At 41.6% G+C, this 16,094-nt stretch overlaps 1 protein-coding gene across 1 annotated transcript in view; it reads left to right on the plus strand.

Moving 5' to 3' along the window:
• Positions 1-16,094, plus strand: part of Unc13c (unc-13 homolog C) — a 438,787-nt gene that overhangs the window by 204,630 nt on the left and 218,063 nt on the right. The window contains exons 10-12 of the mRNA XM_003471882.5: positions 1,010-1,179; positions 3,838-3,953; positions 5,324-5,487. Of these exons, the coding sequence (XP_003471930.2) occupies positions 1,010-1,179; positions 3,838-3,953; positions 5,324-5,487 (450 nt within the window). The remainder of the gene's footprint in view (positions 1-1,009; positions 1,180-3,837; positions 3,954-5,323; positions 5,488-16,094) is intronic.

The raw sequence follows: 16,094 nt of genomic DNA on the forward strand, positions 1-16,094 counted from the left end.
TAGAGATAGATAGATATATAACACTTCAAGCTTGCTGACATTTGTTATGTTACCTATAACTGTCTCTGGTTTTGCTGAAGACAAACTGCTGTTGAGATTGGTTCCTTGTATTCAAAGCTGAAAAATGTTAAGATGAAGTTTCTTTACTTTTGTTTTTTGTTTAATTAAACAAATTTGAGGATGCCCAGAGCTCATCCATCAACCTCAAGGTCAAGGTCCCTGTGCTGGGGGGAAGGCACATGGTGAACAGTGGGGAGTGAGGATAGACAGTGTGCACCAGGAGGTGTGAAAGCAACAGGAGGTGTGACATGGAGCAGGTGAAGAGCTGAGTCTGAAGGATGATTAGTTAAACAAGCAGAGACGTGTAAAGAAGAAAATACGCAGAAGCCATCAGGTCAGGAGAGACTGTATATATGTCACAATAAGAAGTTGTTTGCAGAAACCAAAACAGGTAGAGAAAACCTAGAAATGAGGATTTTTTTCTAGACTGTATAGTTTATTCTTAAAATTAGAAGGATTTTACTCTTAACTCTACTTGGTTTAGCAGTATCTATGTGCATGCTTGGATTTTTCTTTTACGAAGTACTTCCACTTAACTATACTGTCATTTTGTACTCTATGAGGTCCACTCTTTTCATGTCTGTTGTAACACAATTTGTTTTATCTTTTGGTGAAGAATTTTTTGAGCATGAGCGCACTGCCGAGACCACTGCTGCACTTAGGAAAGATAATATAAGTGAAAATGCCTGAGCAAAGTCTGCGACCCATATTTGACTACATATATTTCAGTCAAAAGAAATAAGAAAGGGATAAGTTTCTCCTTCTTGACTTTACTGAACTAGTCCAACTTTTCTTCCCTATACTGTGCCTATCTCCAACATCCCATGGCAGGAAGGAGCCAGGGGAAGCCCTCTTGGAATGTAGTATGCACTGGCTTTCGGGTCGGGTAGCCTCAGTGAATGCCCTTAGAGTTGTCCTGGGTTGCTAACTTATTCACATGTGTTTTCAGCGAGTGCCACAACTCCACAGACCGGATCAAAGTCAGAGTGTGGGATGAAGATGATGACATCAAGTCCCGAGTGAAGCAACACTTCAAGAAGGAGTCCGATGATTTCCTGGGACAAACAATTGTAGAAGTCAGGACCCTGAGTGGAGAGATGGATGTCTGGTACAACCTAGGTGATTATCCATGTTTATTTGAAAGCAAGTGAAGTAGAATTCCAGAATACCTGTGCTATGCATAATATGCCTGTATAACTCACAATACCCTGTGCCTTTTTAGGTCTTATGTTGGACGTGGATGGGTTAGTTTCATTGGCAATTAAAATATTTTTTATTTAAATTTAGCGTTATCAAAAAATATTTGGAAGTTTGAAATAGGAAGGAAAAACTCTTTCAAGAATCAGCTGGGCATTTCGTCAGAAAAAAAAAAAAAACATTTAACATTGTTAATTTTTAGTTCATGGCAAATGGCTCCAAAATTCTTTGCCCAGTGTTTAAGAAACAAAGAATCAAACTGTCACTTAATGTTGTTTGACTTATTTTTTCCTGATCCATTAATGGAATTTTGGAAGGAACAGTATATTTTCAAGTCCTTTCAAATGATGATACAGAAGAGGCTTTAGCTGATATGGCCAAGTATACCCAAGGCCTACTGACAGCTGATGGTGAAGATATTGAAAATTTGTTTGTTGGTATGATTTTCAAATGAAATTTTATTATGGAAACACTATATAAGTAAAGACAACTTCTAATTTGACTCTTCCTGGAATTAAATAATAACCTACCATGCTCACTGGTGACTTAATAATAGTAAAAACATGAGTCACCTCGGTTTCTCTACAGGACATTATCCAAACATATCTTAATCATGGCTTCTGGAATGTTTTAACTAAGTTTTGAGGGCTGGCTGGTCAGAAATGAAAGAAGAGTTGATGTAGGCCAAGTTACTAAGAGTTATCACTTAGGATACAGAATGCTTTCGCAAATTAAAAACTGCTTTTGGTATTAAAAACCTACACACTTCTAGTAATGCAAGCATTGACAAAGTAAAGGGAGAACTGTTGAACTCTACATCATATAATAGTTTAAAGAGACAGATTTACCTCTCCACACACCCGTGATGCAAGCAAGACTAAGAACTCATTACCAGAAATATGTTAAGAAATCTTTAAAGAAAATTGTTATTTTTACATGATCAGAATGGGAACCTTAACTTGAATTTTAATGAGCACCTGGCCACCTCTTGTTTAAATTATTAAACTGTTTGTATCTGAAAGTAGAAGCATTTGTTGAGAGTAGAGTTCAGGCCATTGGCTGTGTGCAATGTTCACAAGTTGCATACTAATTAAAGAGTTTCGCCTGTATGAAACTTTCCTCCCTTGTAATTTGTTAGCATGTCCTTGAGTTGAAGCATTAAAGTTATAGTCAGCATAGAAATTTCTCAAATTGTTTTGACAAAATATATGAGGACAGTTTGCCATGGAACTGGAATGTGCCACTAGGAAGCAGCACCCGGTGGGTTTCTTGTTGACGCTACCCATTGTCAGAGGAAGACAGAGGCAGCACGGCACTGCAGGTTACCCACAGGGAGAACCTTCCTGCCCTCGCTGCTGCTGCTTAACCTCAGGGAGAGAAGGTGAGAAGGTGGAGAGAGGAGAAGAGAGATGCGGAGGGAGGGAAGCACATTTCAGCTTTCTTAGCTTTGTGCAAACTGTGGTTTTTATCAATCCTCTTGCATACCATGGTCTCACTTGTCCTACTGCCCATCTCCTTCCATCATACAGGTAAGACACGGTCCAAATCCCTGGCTGACCAGGCAGAGTTCCCACCCAGATAACTGAAACTCAAAGAGCCAGCAAGGGCCCTGGAGCCCTGGGAAAGAAGAGGTGACACGATCCCAGGCTGCCTTGCTCTTTAGGCCTGCGTGAGCTGAGTTTTGGTGGTCATCAACCCTCACTCACTCAGGAGGACCAACTCCCATGAGCCTAGCACTGCTGGGAGCAGAATCCTCACAGGACGGTGACACAGCGGGGGCGGGAAGTCGCCCTACGTCAAACAGGGACGTGGTCTTCCTTCCTGATTTCACTCTACCTAGTGTAGCTAAAAGTGCATCCATGTTTAAAAAGAGCCAATTGAGGAAGTCTCCAGCACTAACACTGTCCTCTCTATTTAAATACCACCGTTCCTGTGAAAGGGGCCAGCTCGCCTTGATATGTCCATTGGCACAGTGTCCACCTCCCTTCACCCCTGAGGAATTTGTGGCTAGGCATTCCCTCCAGTTCATGTCAGACACACTCATGCACATGGTATTTGGCTGAACTGTGACACATCAATTCCATCCACCGAAGCAGTTGATCCAACACATAAATCGGAACAGGTTACAGAGTGCAGTTCCTGGGAATGTAGTAACCAGTTTCTCATTATTAACCAGGATGTTGGCTCATCTTACAACTCAAGAAGAAGAAAATGAAGAGTGAGAGCTTTTAAATGAAATGCTTTTCTGGTTAATTTTATACTCCAGTTATCTTGCTTTTAATTGCCAAGTTATTTATTTAATTTGATTTTTTAAACAGATCAAGTACATTGAAATTTCTACCAGAATGGCAAACTGTTCTGATTAACTTTTTCTGTTTGAAATATTGGAAAGGCACTGTCACACTCACAACAAAACAACAAGCAAAGACTGTAGGTCATGTCTCACAGAATCATTCTTGCTCATCAAATCCATTGAGAAAAAGTGGCTGTTAGCCACATATAGGTTTTGTGGGGTTTTGAGAACTCAAGTGAGAGATACAGTTTTGTTGAAATGACTGACCAATGTTCTTGCCTTATCAGAGAAACGGACAGATAAATCAGCTGTATCCGGGGCCATTCGCTTGAAAATCAATGTGGAAATAAAAGGAGAGGAGAAAGTTGCTCCGTACCATATACAATATACATGTTTACATGAGGTAAATATATTGAGTTTTATTAAAATAAGACCTGGATTAAAATGATACTGATTGTAGATCATGAAACAATGCATTAAGTTGGGAAAACCATGGAACTGGATTTGTGGTGCTGCTCCTGGATTTCCAATTGCCGCTGTAGCAGATGGGTCTCTGAGGTTGGGTAGACCCAATGCCTTGACCCTAAAACTTTGTCCTGTGAGAGAGTTTGAACCAAATCCATGAGGCAGAACAGAAAGGCCCAATGTTCTGTTGTCCTTCAGTCCCTCAGGGGTCCAAACACATGGACCAGTGATTGGGCTGCTTTGCAGTTGGGAGCTTACCAGAGGCATCCCTGAAGCCTTTCTTTGATGCAAATGATACTTATCCCAGAAAAGGTCAGGTGAAACAGAGGGATGAATCTTTTCCATGTGTCCAAAGAAATAAGGAGAAAGTACCTTCATCAAGGAGGAAAAAAACATTGGAAAGAGCTTTGCTTGATTGCATATTGTTTTTGTCATATATGTCTGTATTTGTAAAAGTTATGCCTGTAAATATTTGGTACATATGAATATTCATAACTCATTTTACTATAAAGAAATGAGAAATCTTGTTTCATCTATGATAGACTAGCAGGGGATAGGAGCTAAATTTAATTCCAGGACCAGAGCCCAGTCAACACCACCATTCCTTCAAGAAAAATGGTTCAGTTTAAAGCCAACAAGAAATCCCTTGAACCAGATGTTGGGACTCTGGCCTTGTGGTGCACCCTCAAAGACAGGATATCTGAGGAACAGCATGCTCTACTTTTCAGTCTTTTCTGTTGGTTCAAGAACCAGAAAGAGCTGAAATCCAAGGAAAGTTTCTTTGGTTGATTCAGGTTTCATGCACACAGTGGTTCCCAAACTTGTTAGAAGCAAGAAAGAATTTAGGATGCTGGTTTTCTCTTCACAAAAATCTCAAACATTTATTTTCAGCCTCATTTCATTGCCCTAATTCTTAGCTCTCTGCAGCTAATGCCCATTAATATCATTTATGAAATGAAATTTGATATTAACACATTGCCAACATTACATTGTTTGTCCCAGACACAGTAATTTATTCAGAGTCCATGAATGCAGATGTTTATATGTAAGCCATTTTTCTCTTCAAATGGTTGAGTCTGTACAAAACATTTGAATTGTTTACTCTGTATGACCATAGACAAAAAAAAAAAAAGCAGGTTTTTCATAAGTGAAGGGAATTTAACTGAAATCCAAGATATTCTTATTGCTTTAGGTGCTAATGAAACATTAGCAGTGATGGCCCTCAGGCACGTTTTATTGATAGTTAGAGTTGACCATGTCTCACTTACTCTGAGGAATCACTGAACAGTGAAAACCACTTGCTTCTAGAATCTCTTCCATTACTTGACGGAAGTGAAATCTAATGGTGGTGTGAAAATCCCAGAGGTCAAAGGAGATGAAGCCTGGAAAGTCTTCTTTGATGATGCTTCCCAGGAAATAGTTGATGAGTTTGCCATGCGGTATGGGATCGAATCCATTTATCAAGCCATGACGTAAGTACTGGCGGACACCTGCTGGGTTGAGTGTCTCTCTGGGCAGCATCGAGAGATTGGTCTCAGATGAAAAAATAACAGTTGAAAAATTATACTAAGTGCAACAAAAAATTACCAATATGAAAATGATTAAATTGTAGTAAGCATAAGATAAACCATTACTCAGCAATCTTGAATGTTCATAAAATGAAAGTTGTTGGAACTCACTGTATATCAAAACTACATAAATATAGTTAAGATTGTATTGAAAAGAATCTGAGAGAAAGTACTATGTACCATAATTTCAGCAAACAGTGGTACCTTGGTTTACAAACTCACAGTAATTTGTTTTCTTTGTTTTATAATTTGGCGGAGGACAGCTGTGTTTGTGCTTGTGTGGAAAGACAGCATGGTCATGTGTGTGAGGATGAAGAATTTGTGAATAGAGGTAAAATTTTCCTGAATGCTTTTGTTTGCAAACTGAATTGTTTGCAAACAGAAGCATTTGTGAACTGACTTATTACTGTAGTTAATGGTAATATTAAAAGTATTTTTTTCTTAGCCTCAAAAATAAAATCTAAAGAAAGAAACAGCATTCATCTTCCTGCAAAGGAAACTCTGATTAAAAATGATTGCATCATACTGAACATGTTTGATGCTGGCCACCTTCCTCAACTGCTGTAAAGTCTTAAGGATTCAGGAATTTAAGGCAGCCTCCTCCCAGCCCTTCCCTGGTCAGCAGCACCGGGACCTTAGAAACGCAGATCCTCCACCCCACCCTGCAGTGGAGCCCGGTGACTCTCTGCCGTGACGTTTGAGAACTAACGCCTATGACTGTCTGAGGACACTGAGAACCTGCCTTGGCCACAGTCGCACAGCTGGTTAGTGCTAGACACATCCAGATCCCATCCCAAATATGAGACTGAGGCCTCCTTCCTTCTGTATTTCTATCAGTGCTGCCAGTTCAGTGAAGCGAACATTGCTGTCAGAGCCAACATTGCCTAAATTGGCCCCACAGAATTGACATCTAAACACAAGATTCTTAACAGGCCACTAACAAAGGCTCAGACCCAGGTCTTTCCCTCCTCTTAGCTTGTTTCCTGAGACGTGGTCTAAGTTTGTAAGAGCCCTCAGTTCCTGCATATGCTGCCTATACTATGTAAATCGCTTATTGCGTGGAACAGAGGACTTTTCTGCTGCATGAATAACAGGGTCATATTTTCATGTGGGCTGAAAAGAAGTTGGCCTAGATAATCAATTAGACCAATCTTAGTGATGGACGTTAACTGGCCTAAGACCAGAAGCGGCTCCTTGTCAAAGTTTAGCTTTCATAACATTTAATCACCAGTCGTAGTTTACAACAGCATAATTTACAAATAAATCAGTTTTTAAAGTTACTGATAAGATACACACTTCTTCAGTTTATAGAATGACCTGATGCTAAATAACAAAATTGTACAGATCCTCAGACACAAAAAAGACTTAAAGGCCACCCAATTAAACTGCCTCTCAAACTGGATGCCCTGACCGATGTACCCCTCCCATCCCACCCACCTGCCAGGTGACTTGAGCTATAACTGCCAGTAACAGGTGTCAGGGCTTTGCATCTACTTGTCTCTGCCAAAGGCCTTAACTCAGCAAACACCTAGGGTAATGTTTAACTGCGTTTAAAATTGAGGATGATCAGCATAGAAAGCGAAGAAACTGTTCCATCCACAGAAAGTCCTGTTAGAGCTGTCAGACCCACCTGCCTCTGGAGCAAGGGCGGTGACAGAAAGGAGAACCTGAGCTCAACTCTCTGGGTGCCACTGTGCATCTCTTCACTTCTGTTTTCTATATACTGAAACGCAGTCGTGTAACCCAGAAAGCTGGTGAGAATATAGCAGTTGAACAGGAATTAGCTCTCCTGTACTTTATTGCACCATTCATTCCCTCACCTTTAAGTAAACAATAAGGATTAAAAGAATTTGTGTACATGTTTGATCTTAAGCGACATGCAGGTAAACTGCGTCTCATCATCCTCATAAAGCTTGGGTTTGACAAAGCCCCTGTTCATAGTATATAATAGTCTAAAATGGATCAGTGTGAAAATGCTTTTCTATAAATGGCCAGAGAGTGTAGAACAATATAATATGGTAGGGGGATCCTTTGTGGCCCTAATTTCTGGCACAATTGCTCAGCCCTGCATTCTGCACCAAGCAGCTATAGATGTAAGAAAGCACAGGAACACCTGTGTTCTCACAAAACTCTTAAACACAAAAGCTATGGGACAGATTTTGCCAACCATTGATCTACAGAGTAAAAACAGAGACATAGAAAAAGAGAAGCAATGCTTTGGGGTTTTTTTTTGGAAGGGGAGAGAAATAAATTGACAGATACATTTCAATGTCAGCACAATGTGATAGATTTTTTAACTTGTAGGTATACATTCAGTTTGATTGAATGACTCAGATCTAGAAGTTGTTTATTATATTTATCTGAACTTCTGGTGTAGCTATGAATGTCACGGGTGTATAATTTAAAATAGATAAACAGAGTTGGGGATATAGCTCAGTGGCATAAGCGCCTGCCTGACAAGCACAAGGTCTTGAGTTCAATTCCAAGTACAAAAAATAAGTAAATAAATAAACATATAAAGTACAAATAAAATGTTTAAGTAACTGATAAAAGTATATGTTTTACTATTTATGTTGATCAATTACCACACTGATCATGTCTAACAATTTGGAGAAGTTTCATACACAGACATTTTTTGGGATAATAATTTAAATAATAACTTTCAAAGATAGTTTTAATCATGTTTTCAAAATGATATTTCTCCAGTTAAACTGCAGCTTGATTCATAACTGTCTTAAGTACTTTTCTCATTGCTGAAAATACATACCTGACTCCCAAAGCTAAAGGAGGAGGAATTCATTGCAACTCATTGTTTATAGAGGTTTCAGTTGGTAGTTGACTGGCTCCAGGGGTGGCATGGCAGAGGGGCATACAATGGGAAAACAGTCCATGGCAAACAGAAGGTGACAAGCAGTGACCCTTTTTGTGTCCCTTATATTCTACACCTAAGGGTGAGTAGCATTCCTACTGAGAGCTATGCCAAACCTACCAGTGGATTAATTTAGTAATCACACAGTCTTGATCCTAGCATCCAATTTAATCCCAACATGACACACTCTAGATCCAGCCACCTCTGAAAAGCTCTACCTAGGATTGCATGAGGATTTGTGGGGGGTGGGGGGACATCTAGCCACAAACCATTACACTAACCTAACTCAAAAATCAAAACTCAAAGGCCAGAAAATTAACCAACTAACACCATAGAACTGGGTATTTCAAGCTATTTTAGAATTACCTCCTTTCAATTTTTAACAAGATTGAGAACTCTGTGTCCAGGAAAAAACAATGTTTTATTTGTTTAGCAAGTACACATAAGTCTGGGGAAGAAAAATAAAACTACATAACTCTTGTAGATTTTTCTAAGTATATATTTGAAGAAAAACAAATCATAGTTTCTTTTGCTACTTAAAGACCCTGTGTGCTTAGCCAAATCCCCAGGGGACCAACACTCTTCCACTTACTAGAGTTTGCTTGGTTTCTCTTAAGGACATTCCCATTTCTTTCAGCATAAGTTTAGAGAAGAAATAAATAAGGGGACCTGTGTATTAAGTCAGAGAGTCTGGTTGTGCATTATTAAATTTTTCTCTGTGTATTTCCCATCATACAAACGAAGCAGAATCTGTTGCTGGTAAATAACCTGAACATTAAGAATCAGCTTCCCAGTCCTCCAGGGCACCGCCCGCTTACTATAAATGCAGTCACCTCTCCGAAGACTTTGTAAATGGGGCACACTCTCCATCTATCTCTTGTAGAGTAGTGCGTCTATTCTCAGTGTAATTTCTTATATATTTTTTGCATCATTCCCTTATCCAATGTGTACTTTGTAGTTATTTTATTCCACTGTATAAACTGTGGAATCACACATTGTATCCTTTGCTGGGCAGAAGATTTTTAGTTTAATATGATGTTATTTGTCTATTTTTGTTTTTGTTGCCTATTCTTTGGGTTCCATTAAAAAAAAAAAAATCATTGGCCAGACCAATGTCCAGATCTTTTCCTCTGTTTTCTTCTTCTGGTTTCCTAGGTCTCTGTCTTTTATTGGAAGTATAAATCCGTTTAAGTTTATCTTTGCACATGATGTGAGACCAGTATCCAGTCTCACTCTCCTGCATGTTGAATAGCCAGTTTTTGCAGCATATTTATTGAAAAGACTATTTTTATTCCTTATGTGTTTTTGGCACTTTGTTGAAAATCAGTTGGCTGTTCCCGCACCGTATGGATTTTTCTCTAGGCTCCCTGCTCTCTTCCATTGGTCTATTTGTCTGTTTTTCTGTCAGTTCCGTGCTTCATTATTCACAATTTAATCCTCATTTGGGGGAGTTTGTTATGCTAGCTTTTCCAGCATTCCATCTGTTAAATTGTTTGAAATTCACTCCATTTACTTGCAAAAGTGAAGGCAAGTGCTTTTCACCTTATTAATCCATTGTTTTTAATCTTATCTTTGGGATAGAATGTTAAACAATTCCAGGAATTGCAGTTGCACTGTTTGTTTGACCTGTTTTTTTTTGTTTTGTTTTTTTGTTTTTTTTTTTTTTTTTTTTTTGAGGAGTACTTTCCAAAAGGGTAGTTCTGCAGCAAGATGTACTGGGTCATTTTAAATTGCTGATTGTACTTTTAATCCTGTTTTAGTTTAGTAATAGTTTAAGTAATATGGAAAGGAGTAAAGGAAATGAGTTTTAACAGATGCGGTAAGAAGCAAGAGAAAGTTTGCCTTGACTGCAGCTGCACATAAAGGAGGGCATAGTTAAGCTGAGAAGCAGATATCTTTCTCAGTTGTCATTGTGTCCAAGCCCAGCCAGGAGCTCTGCAGGAGAAAGGATACCTAGGACTGAGAACTGCACCCTGTGGCACCTCAGCCCGATGCCAGAGCCCAGGTCCAACAGGGTCACTTGGTGATGGCAGGAAGAAGTTCTGTACACACAGGGGCTGTCATCCCAGCGTGTGAGCCATGTGCAGAGATGGTCGTTCTGTGCTAACATGAGTGGGGGTTAGGTCAGCAGCCCTCTCATTTCACAGAAGGAAAAGCTACCTCAGGAGAACAAAGTTAGAAACCTGCTGCAGCTCCAGAGGTTCCTGGGTGAAGGACCGCAAGAGGGAGTGGGTGAGAAAATAAAGAAGAGACAAAGTGGGGTCAGGTGGAGTGCTTACTTTCCTGATGAAAAAAAAGAAACTGCTCAACCACTGTAGCATGTTTGGGAAGATGTCCATTTCAACCACTGCCTAGCAGCTTGTCTGCCAGGCTGGCCCAGGCCCCTTACCTTCTTGGGGCTGGAACATCTTGTTTATGTGGCTTGTTCTGGGCTCTCTGTGCTTTCAGGGCTGGCCATGCTTTAGCCTCACACATGCGATCCATCTCCAGTTTCAACAGCTCCCTACACAAAGTGGCTTTACTAAGTACAGAGAAGAGAGCTCCCGTTAGAAGGAACTCAATGTCTTTAAGTCAGGCACCCACACTCTGTCCCCTCATACAGAAAAAAAGCAAAACATCAGCACTTTGCTGAGCATTTTCTTCAAGGCTACTAACCCATTGACCCTAATTAATTCTTCTTTGAAATTTAAGTCTTTCTTTCCTTCAGTATTCTAAGAAATGTGCATGGAATGCATACCACCACCTTCATGGTGTCAACTGCCTTATCATTTACTATTCAGGAATTCAGTGTATGAAAAGGCAAGTCCAGTGTGGACCATGATTTTGACTTGCTCCTTCTTCTATGAAGTTTTTTGAAAAAGAGAGACATTGTTTACTGACCCGGGGAACACATCTACTCACTATAGAGGCTTACAAATTCTACTTATTTCAGTGTTTTCTTTTCTTTAAATCATTGTTAAACACTTCAACATTTAATCGTGACATTACAATAGCTTGTTTACTTCCTGAGTCACTAGGTATTTCTAAGAAGAGCATGTTTATATCAGGGCTAAGAGACAGCAACTACTTCTGGAGTATGAAGTTTGTGGTCTTCAAATGCACTGAGGTGAATTCAAGTTAAGAGGATCATACTAATGATTCCAACCTATTTATCTTTTCCCTCTTACCAAACAACAGAAGTTGTGCTGGAAAATAAGACAAGAAGAGAAATACCATACTATTAATTTGATATTGAACTGATGTAAGAATCTAATTAAATCAAATTTAAGAGCAATACTAGTCTTTTTCTATCAGCCTTGAGTTCATATTTACACCATTTTCATATCTTGCTTCCATATGTTTTGCACCTGGATCACTTCTTTAATATGTTCAAATTAATTAATGTTCTATTTTATAAAATTAAGCATGATTTTCTTCATAATTTTATAATAGGAGGGCCATATGCTTATTAGCCAGAAATTAAGAAAGTCTGTCATAATTTTTAAAGAAATAAACTAATTTCTGGTTGATTTACAAAATCATTTCTAATGATACTTTCAATATGTTTATGATTATATTTTATGTTACATATTTTAAAGATGCTGCATTTTTAGGATTGTTACCGTGTTCATCTTAAAGGTCTCCCAATGCAGAAACACCCACGCCCCTAAGCAGGCGTGTTAAAGGATGGCGTTGAAGGTGCCATTGGGACCTGCCGGAACCTTAGGGGGCGGACCGGAAGTAGACGCGCAGGACGCTCTTGCCGGAACACCAGCTGGCCTCGCTTTGCTTCCTGGCCGCCATGTTGGCCGACGCGATGGAGCCAGAGGGCTGTGCTGCGGCCTCAGTGAACAGGAAGCGCGAGCCAGGCTTAGCTTTCCTCCTAGAAGGTGATGTTCGCAGGTATTTTGGCTGAGCATTAAACATCCTATACCTGCGCATAAAGAAAATTTTATTTTAGTCAGCGGGACAATAGTAACGAAGTTGAGTTATCCTTGATTCCCATGAACACTGAGGTTCACAAGGGGCGTTTTACAACCATCAGTGATGGGAAAATAACAGGACACGCTGAGTTAGCAGAACATAATACATAGTTGATGGTGTTTTGCGCTAATCAGGGTAATAAGGCATTAATGGTTTATTTTAAAACGAAAGCGTGCTGTTGTAGAGTCACCACACCCCTGTGGCCCAGCCTGCGGCGGCGCGGTGCCCGCGCAGCGACAGCGTCCCCGGGCTGGCGAGGCCGAGCTGCCCTGCGGGCCGTGCTCACGCCCGGTCCCGTCGGTGCAGCCTCGCGCCCCAGAAGCCTCTTGGCACTGCGCGTTGCCGCGCGGCCGGGCTGCTGCGGTGCCTCCCGCCTGAGCCCTCCGGGGCCGCCGGGGCCGCGTGCCCTCCGAGAAGGGACAGTGACGCCGCTCTCCCGGGGACCAGCCGGCCGCCCGCCTGCGGAGGGGAGAGGCACTGCGGAGTTCGCAAGGCATCCATCTCCGGTGGTTCAGACCGCAGCCAGGCCAGCCTGCGGACGTGGCACTCCGGTCGTCTGCTGCACTGCGAGGAGCAACTCCTCTGGGACGCCAGGGGACCCCTGACTGGACTCCTTCTTACCGCGCGATCATGATTTCGCGCCCTCCTAGTTCCCTGAGCTCAGAGGGGCGACTGTAGCGCAGACCGGACCGCCCGCACCAGGAATCACCTCGGGGATGGCAATGGGAAATCAGCCGCTTCTGTTAGGTCTCCTCGGAGCACAGCCCGACGCTGGGGAGGATTTCTGTTACCCTTCCCAGGCAACCAGCATGCCGCTTTACAGCCTACTGCGCCCCTGGACTGTCTGCAGGTAATTGGGCGCTTTACTCAACGGCCCTGCCCGCAGGCGGAATCCGCATCCTTTAACTCACCAGAATGGCTGCGCCTCAGGTTGCTTTTTTCTTTAAAAGGAAGTTACTGACCATTTCCAATATGGTGAATGGATGGAAAAGAAGACAACAAATCACAAACCAACATATCCCAGAAGAGACTAAAGTATGGGACCCATGGAAGCACAGAGCAGAACAGGGTCACCAGGTCCAGGAGCAGGAGGACTTGGTCACCCTGGTCCCAGGATGGAGTGAGCAACAGGTGCAGGAGACCTGTGGATGACATGGTGGCTGTGGTCAGTGACGACTCATCATAGTCTGGAAAATGGCTAAGAACAAGCATTGTGAGCATATCATCTTGAATTAGATGTTCCAAAGTGTGTGACTAGTACAGGGATACATATTTTTTCAAAAGTACTATAGATATGTGGTTCTAATTTGTGAGTGAGAAAAGGGATGCCAGGGTAGTGTAGCCATGGTAGAAAACAAAATGGAGGCTCCTCAGAATTAAGTGAACTGTATGACCCAGCAGTCCTAATCCTAGATAAACATTTAAAGGAAATAAAATCAATGTGTCAGTGGGACATCTGCGCTCCTGTGTTTATTGCAGCTGCTCTCATGGGCTGCAATGGATGCTTCTCAGAAACTGCAAGAGATGGAAATGAACCACGTATCCAAAAACAGATGAATGAGGGAAATAGGGTACCTAGATACCATGGAATATTATACGGCTATGGAAACAATAAGATTCTATTTTTTGTGAAAATGTAAGTGGAATGGGAAATCTGTACATTAAGTGAAATAAATCAGACACAGAAAATCAAGTACCATGTGACATCATTTGTATGTGGAATCTAAAAATGCTGATTTCATGTCAGTTTGAGTAGAATAGTAGTCACCAATGGGAAGAGTCTGGGTGAAGAGAAACTGATTGGGTGGCACTAATCACAGTTGAGAGGAGAAAGGGTCCTGAGTGCTGTTGTTGCTGCTCAGTGGGATGTCCTTACAATCATGAGAACTGTACAGTAATTTGAAAACCTAGAAGAAAGAATTTTGAGAGTTTTTGTTATAAAAAATGATAAATGCTTAAGAAGATGGATAAACTCGACCTGATTGAAACACTGCATGCATGAGAATATCCCTGGCACCTGTAAGGAAAATTGAGAAGCATCTCTAGTGGTTGGGACGGATGGCTGGGAGCTCACTTTATCTGAATCTCATTCTGAACACCTTACTTCTCTGTGATCTCAGGAGAAAAAAGTGGAGAATTATAGTAAATGTAAGGAAGGTTGTCAGGCCTAAAAAGCATGAGCAAGACAAACCAAATGAGCAAACCCAGGCATTTAAGGAAAAAATGTAGAATTCGGGAGGTAACTCAGTCACGTGTGTTGTGTGGAATGCAACTCTCACGCTGGCTTTTTGTATTTGGAGATCATGGGAATCTTCAGTTACAACATGTCCAGGGTCAGGTCTCAGATGGGTTTGTGAGGAAGATCATGATTTATAGAAATACTCATCTCTTGTTTTGGAGGTCAGAAGCTGATGGGGTCATTCCAGGGTTATTGGATTATTTTCCACCTGATGTAGGGTTTCCTTCTGCCTGTGGTGTGTGAAGAAGCCAGGCAGAACTTCCAAGTTTCCTTGCTCCACTAAGTAGTTTTTTGCCTCTCCCCAAACCTACTCATTTCAGTCCACTTTGCAGGACTTGTCAGCTGACACCAGTTTCCTCTGCAGAAATCTCTGGTGACCTCACACAGACCATTCAAGAAAGTCAAAGCTCTGAGCAGGAACCAACACAGCTGGTCTTGACCTGTGTCACCAAGTTCTTTCTCTACTTCTGTTCTGACTTTCTGTTGGTGTAAACTCCTGCCCCTCCTTGAACTTGGGACTGCTGAGGACATCATGATTTTCATTTGTCAAGTCCAGTAATTTCTGTTCTGCTCCTGTTTTATAAAATCCTTGATTTGTGATCTGTCATCCTTCCCCCTTCAAAGCCTCTCAGTTCGTTGCATTCCAGTTTCCTTCCTTTTGCTTTTCTTTTTAACATGGCCTCAGCCATGGAATTTATTTCTTTTCCTCCAGTGCCTTTTCATTACCAACTCCCTGGTTCCATCACCAGCACTTCTTCCATTCTGCAGATCTCCTGCATGATCTTTCTCTCCCACGATTCACACAGATGATCCCAATGCCAAGTGTCCAGTCTAGGTCTTCACCAGACAACAGCATCTGTTTCAATCCTTCAAGTCCCACAGCTCAGACCTGACACACTACTCCACCTCAGGTTCCCTCCCCTTTGGGTCTTCACCCTGTTGACAAAGTCGCCCATACCAGCAACCTGGATTTATTCACAACCCACCCACTCACCCCTACCCTCACCAACCTCCAGCAGCTCCAGGTTCTGACCGTTTCTCCTTCAGATTTCTCAGATCCACTCCTGCCCAACTCAGAAGTCATCATCTTGTCCTCCCAGTACCTAACCAACCCTTCTCTCACCTTTCTGAAACACATCTTCTAAAATCTCCTCTCACCCCAAGCAGTCTATTTAAAATCACCTCTGTTATGTTGCTTACTACTCCATGGAGAAGGACTGGAGTTTTTGGAGCTAATATTTTGCTTATGTTTAGTCTGCAAAGCTTTGAGTTTTGTGTATTTTGACCTCTAAAAGGCCCAGCTCACTCCTCCTCACACGTCCAACCTTATGTCTCCTGCCAGGCCCAAAATGTTCTCTTAGCTGATTTCCACCAGCCTGAAGTGGATAAATTTCACTGCACACACGTACCCATCCCCACTGTATCTTGTTTTATGGATCC

The sequence above is a fragment of the Cavia porcellus genome, unplaced genomic scaffold (assembly GCF_034190915.1).
Source record: "Cavia porcellus strain 051 isolate PalLab524CR breed Dunkin Hartley unplaced genomic scaffold, mCavPor4.1 scaffold_1, whole genome shotgun sequence".
In the NCBI taxonomy this organism is placed as follows: domain Eukaryota; kingdom Metazoa; phylum Chordata; class Mammalia; order Rodentia; family Caviidae; genus Cavia; species Cavia porcellus.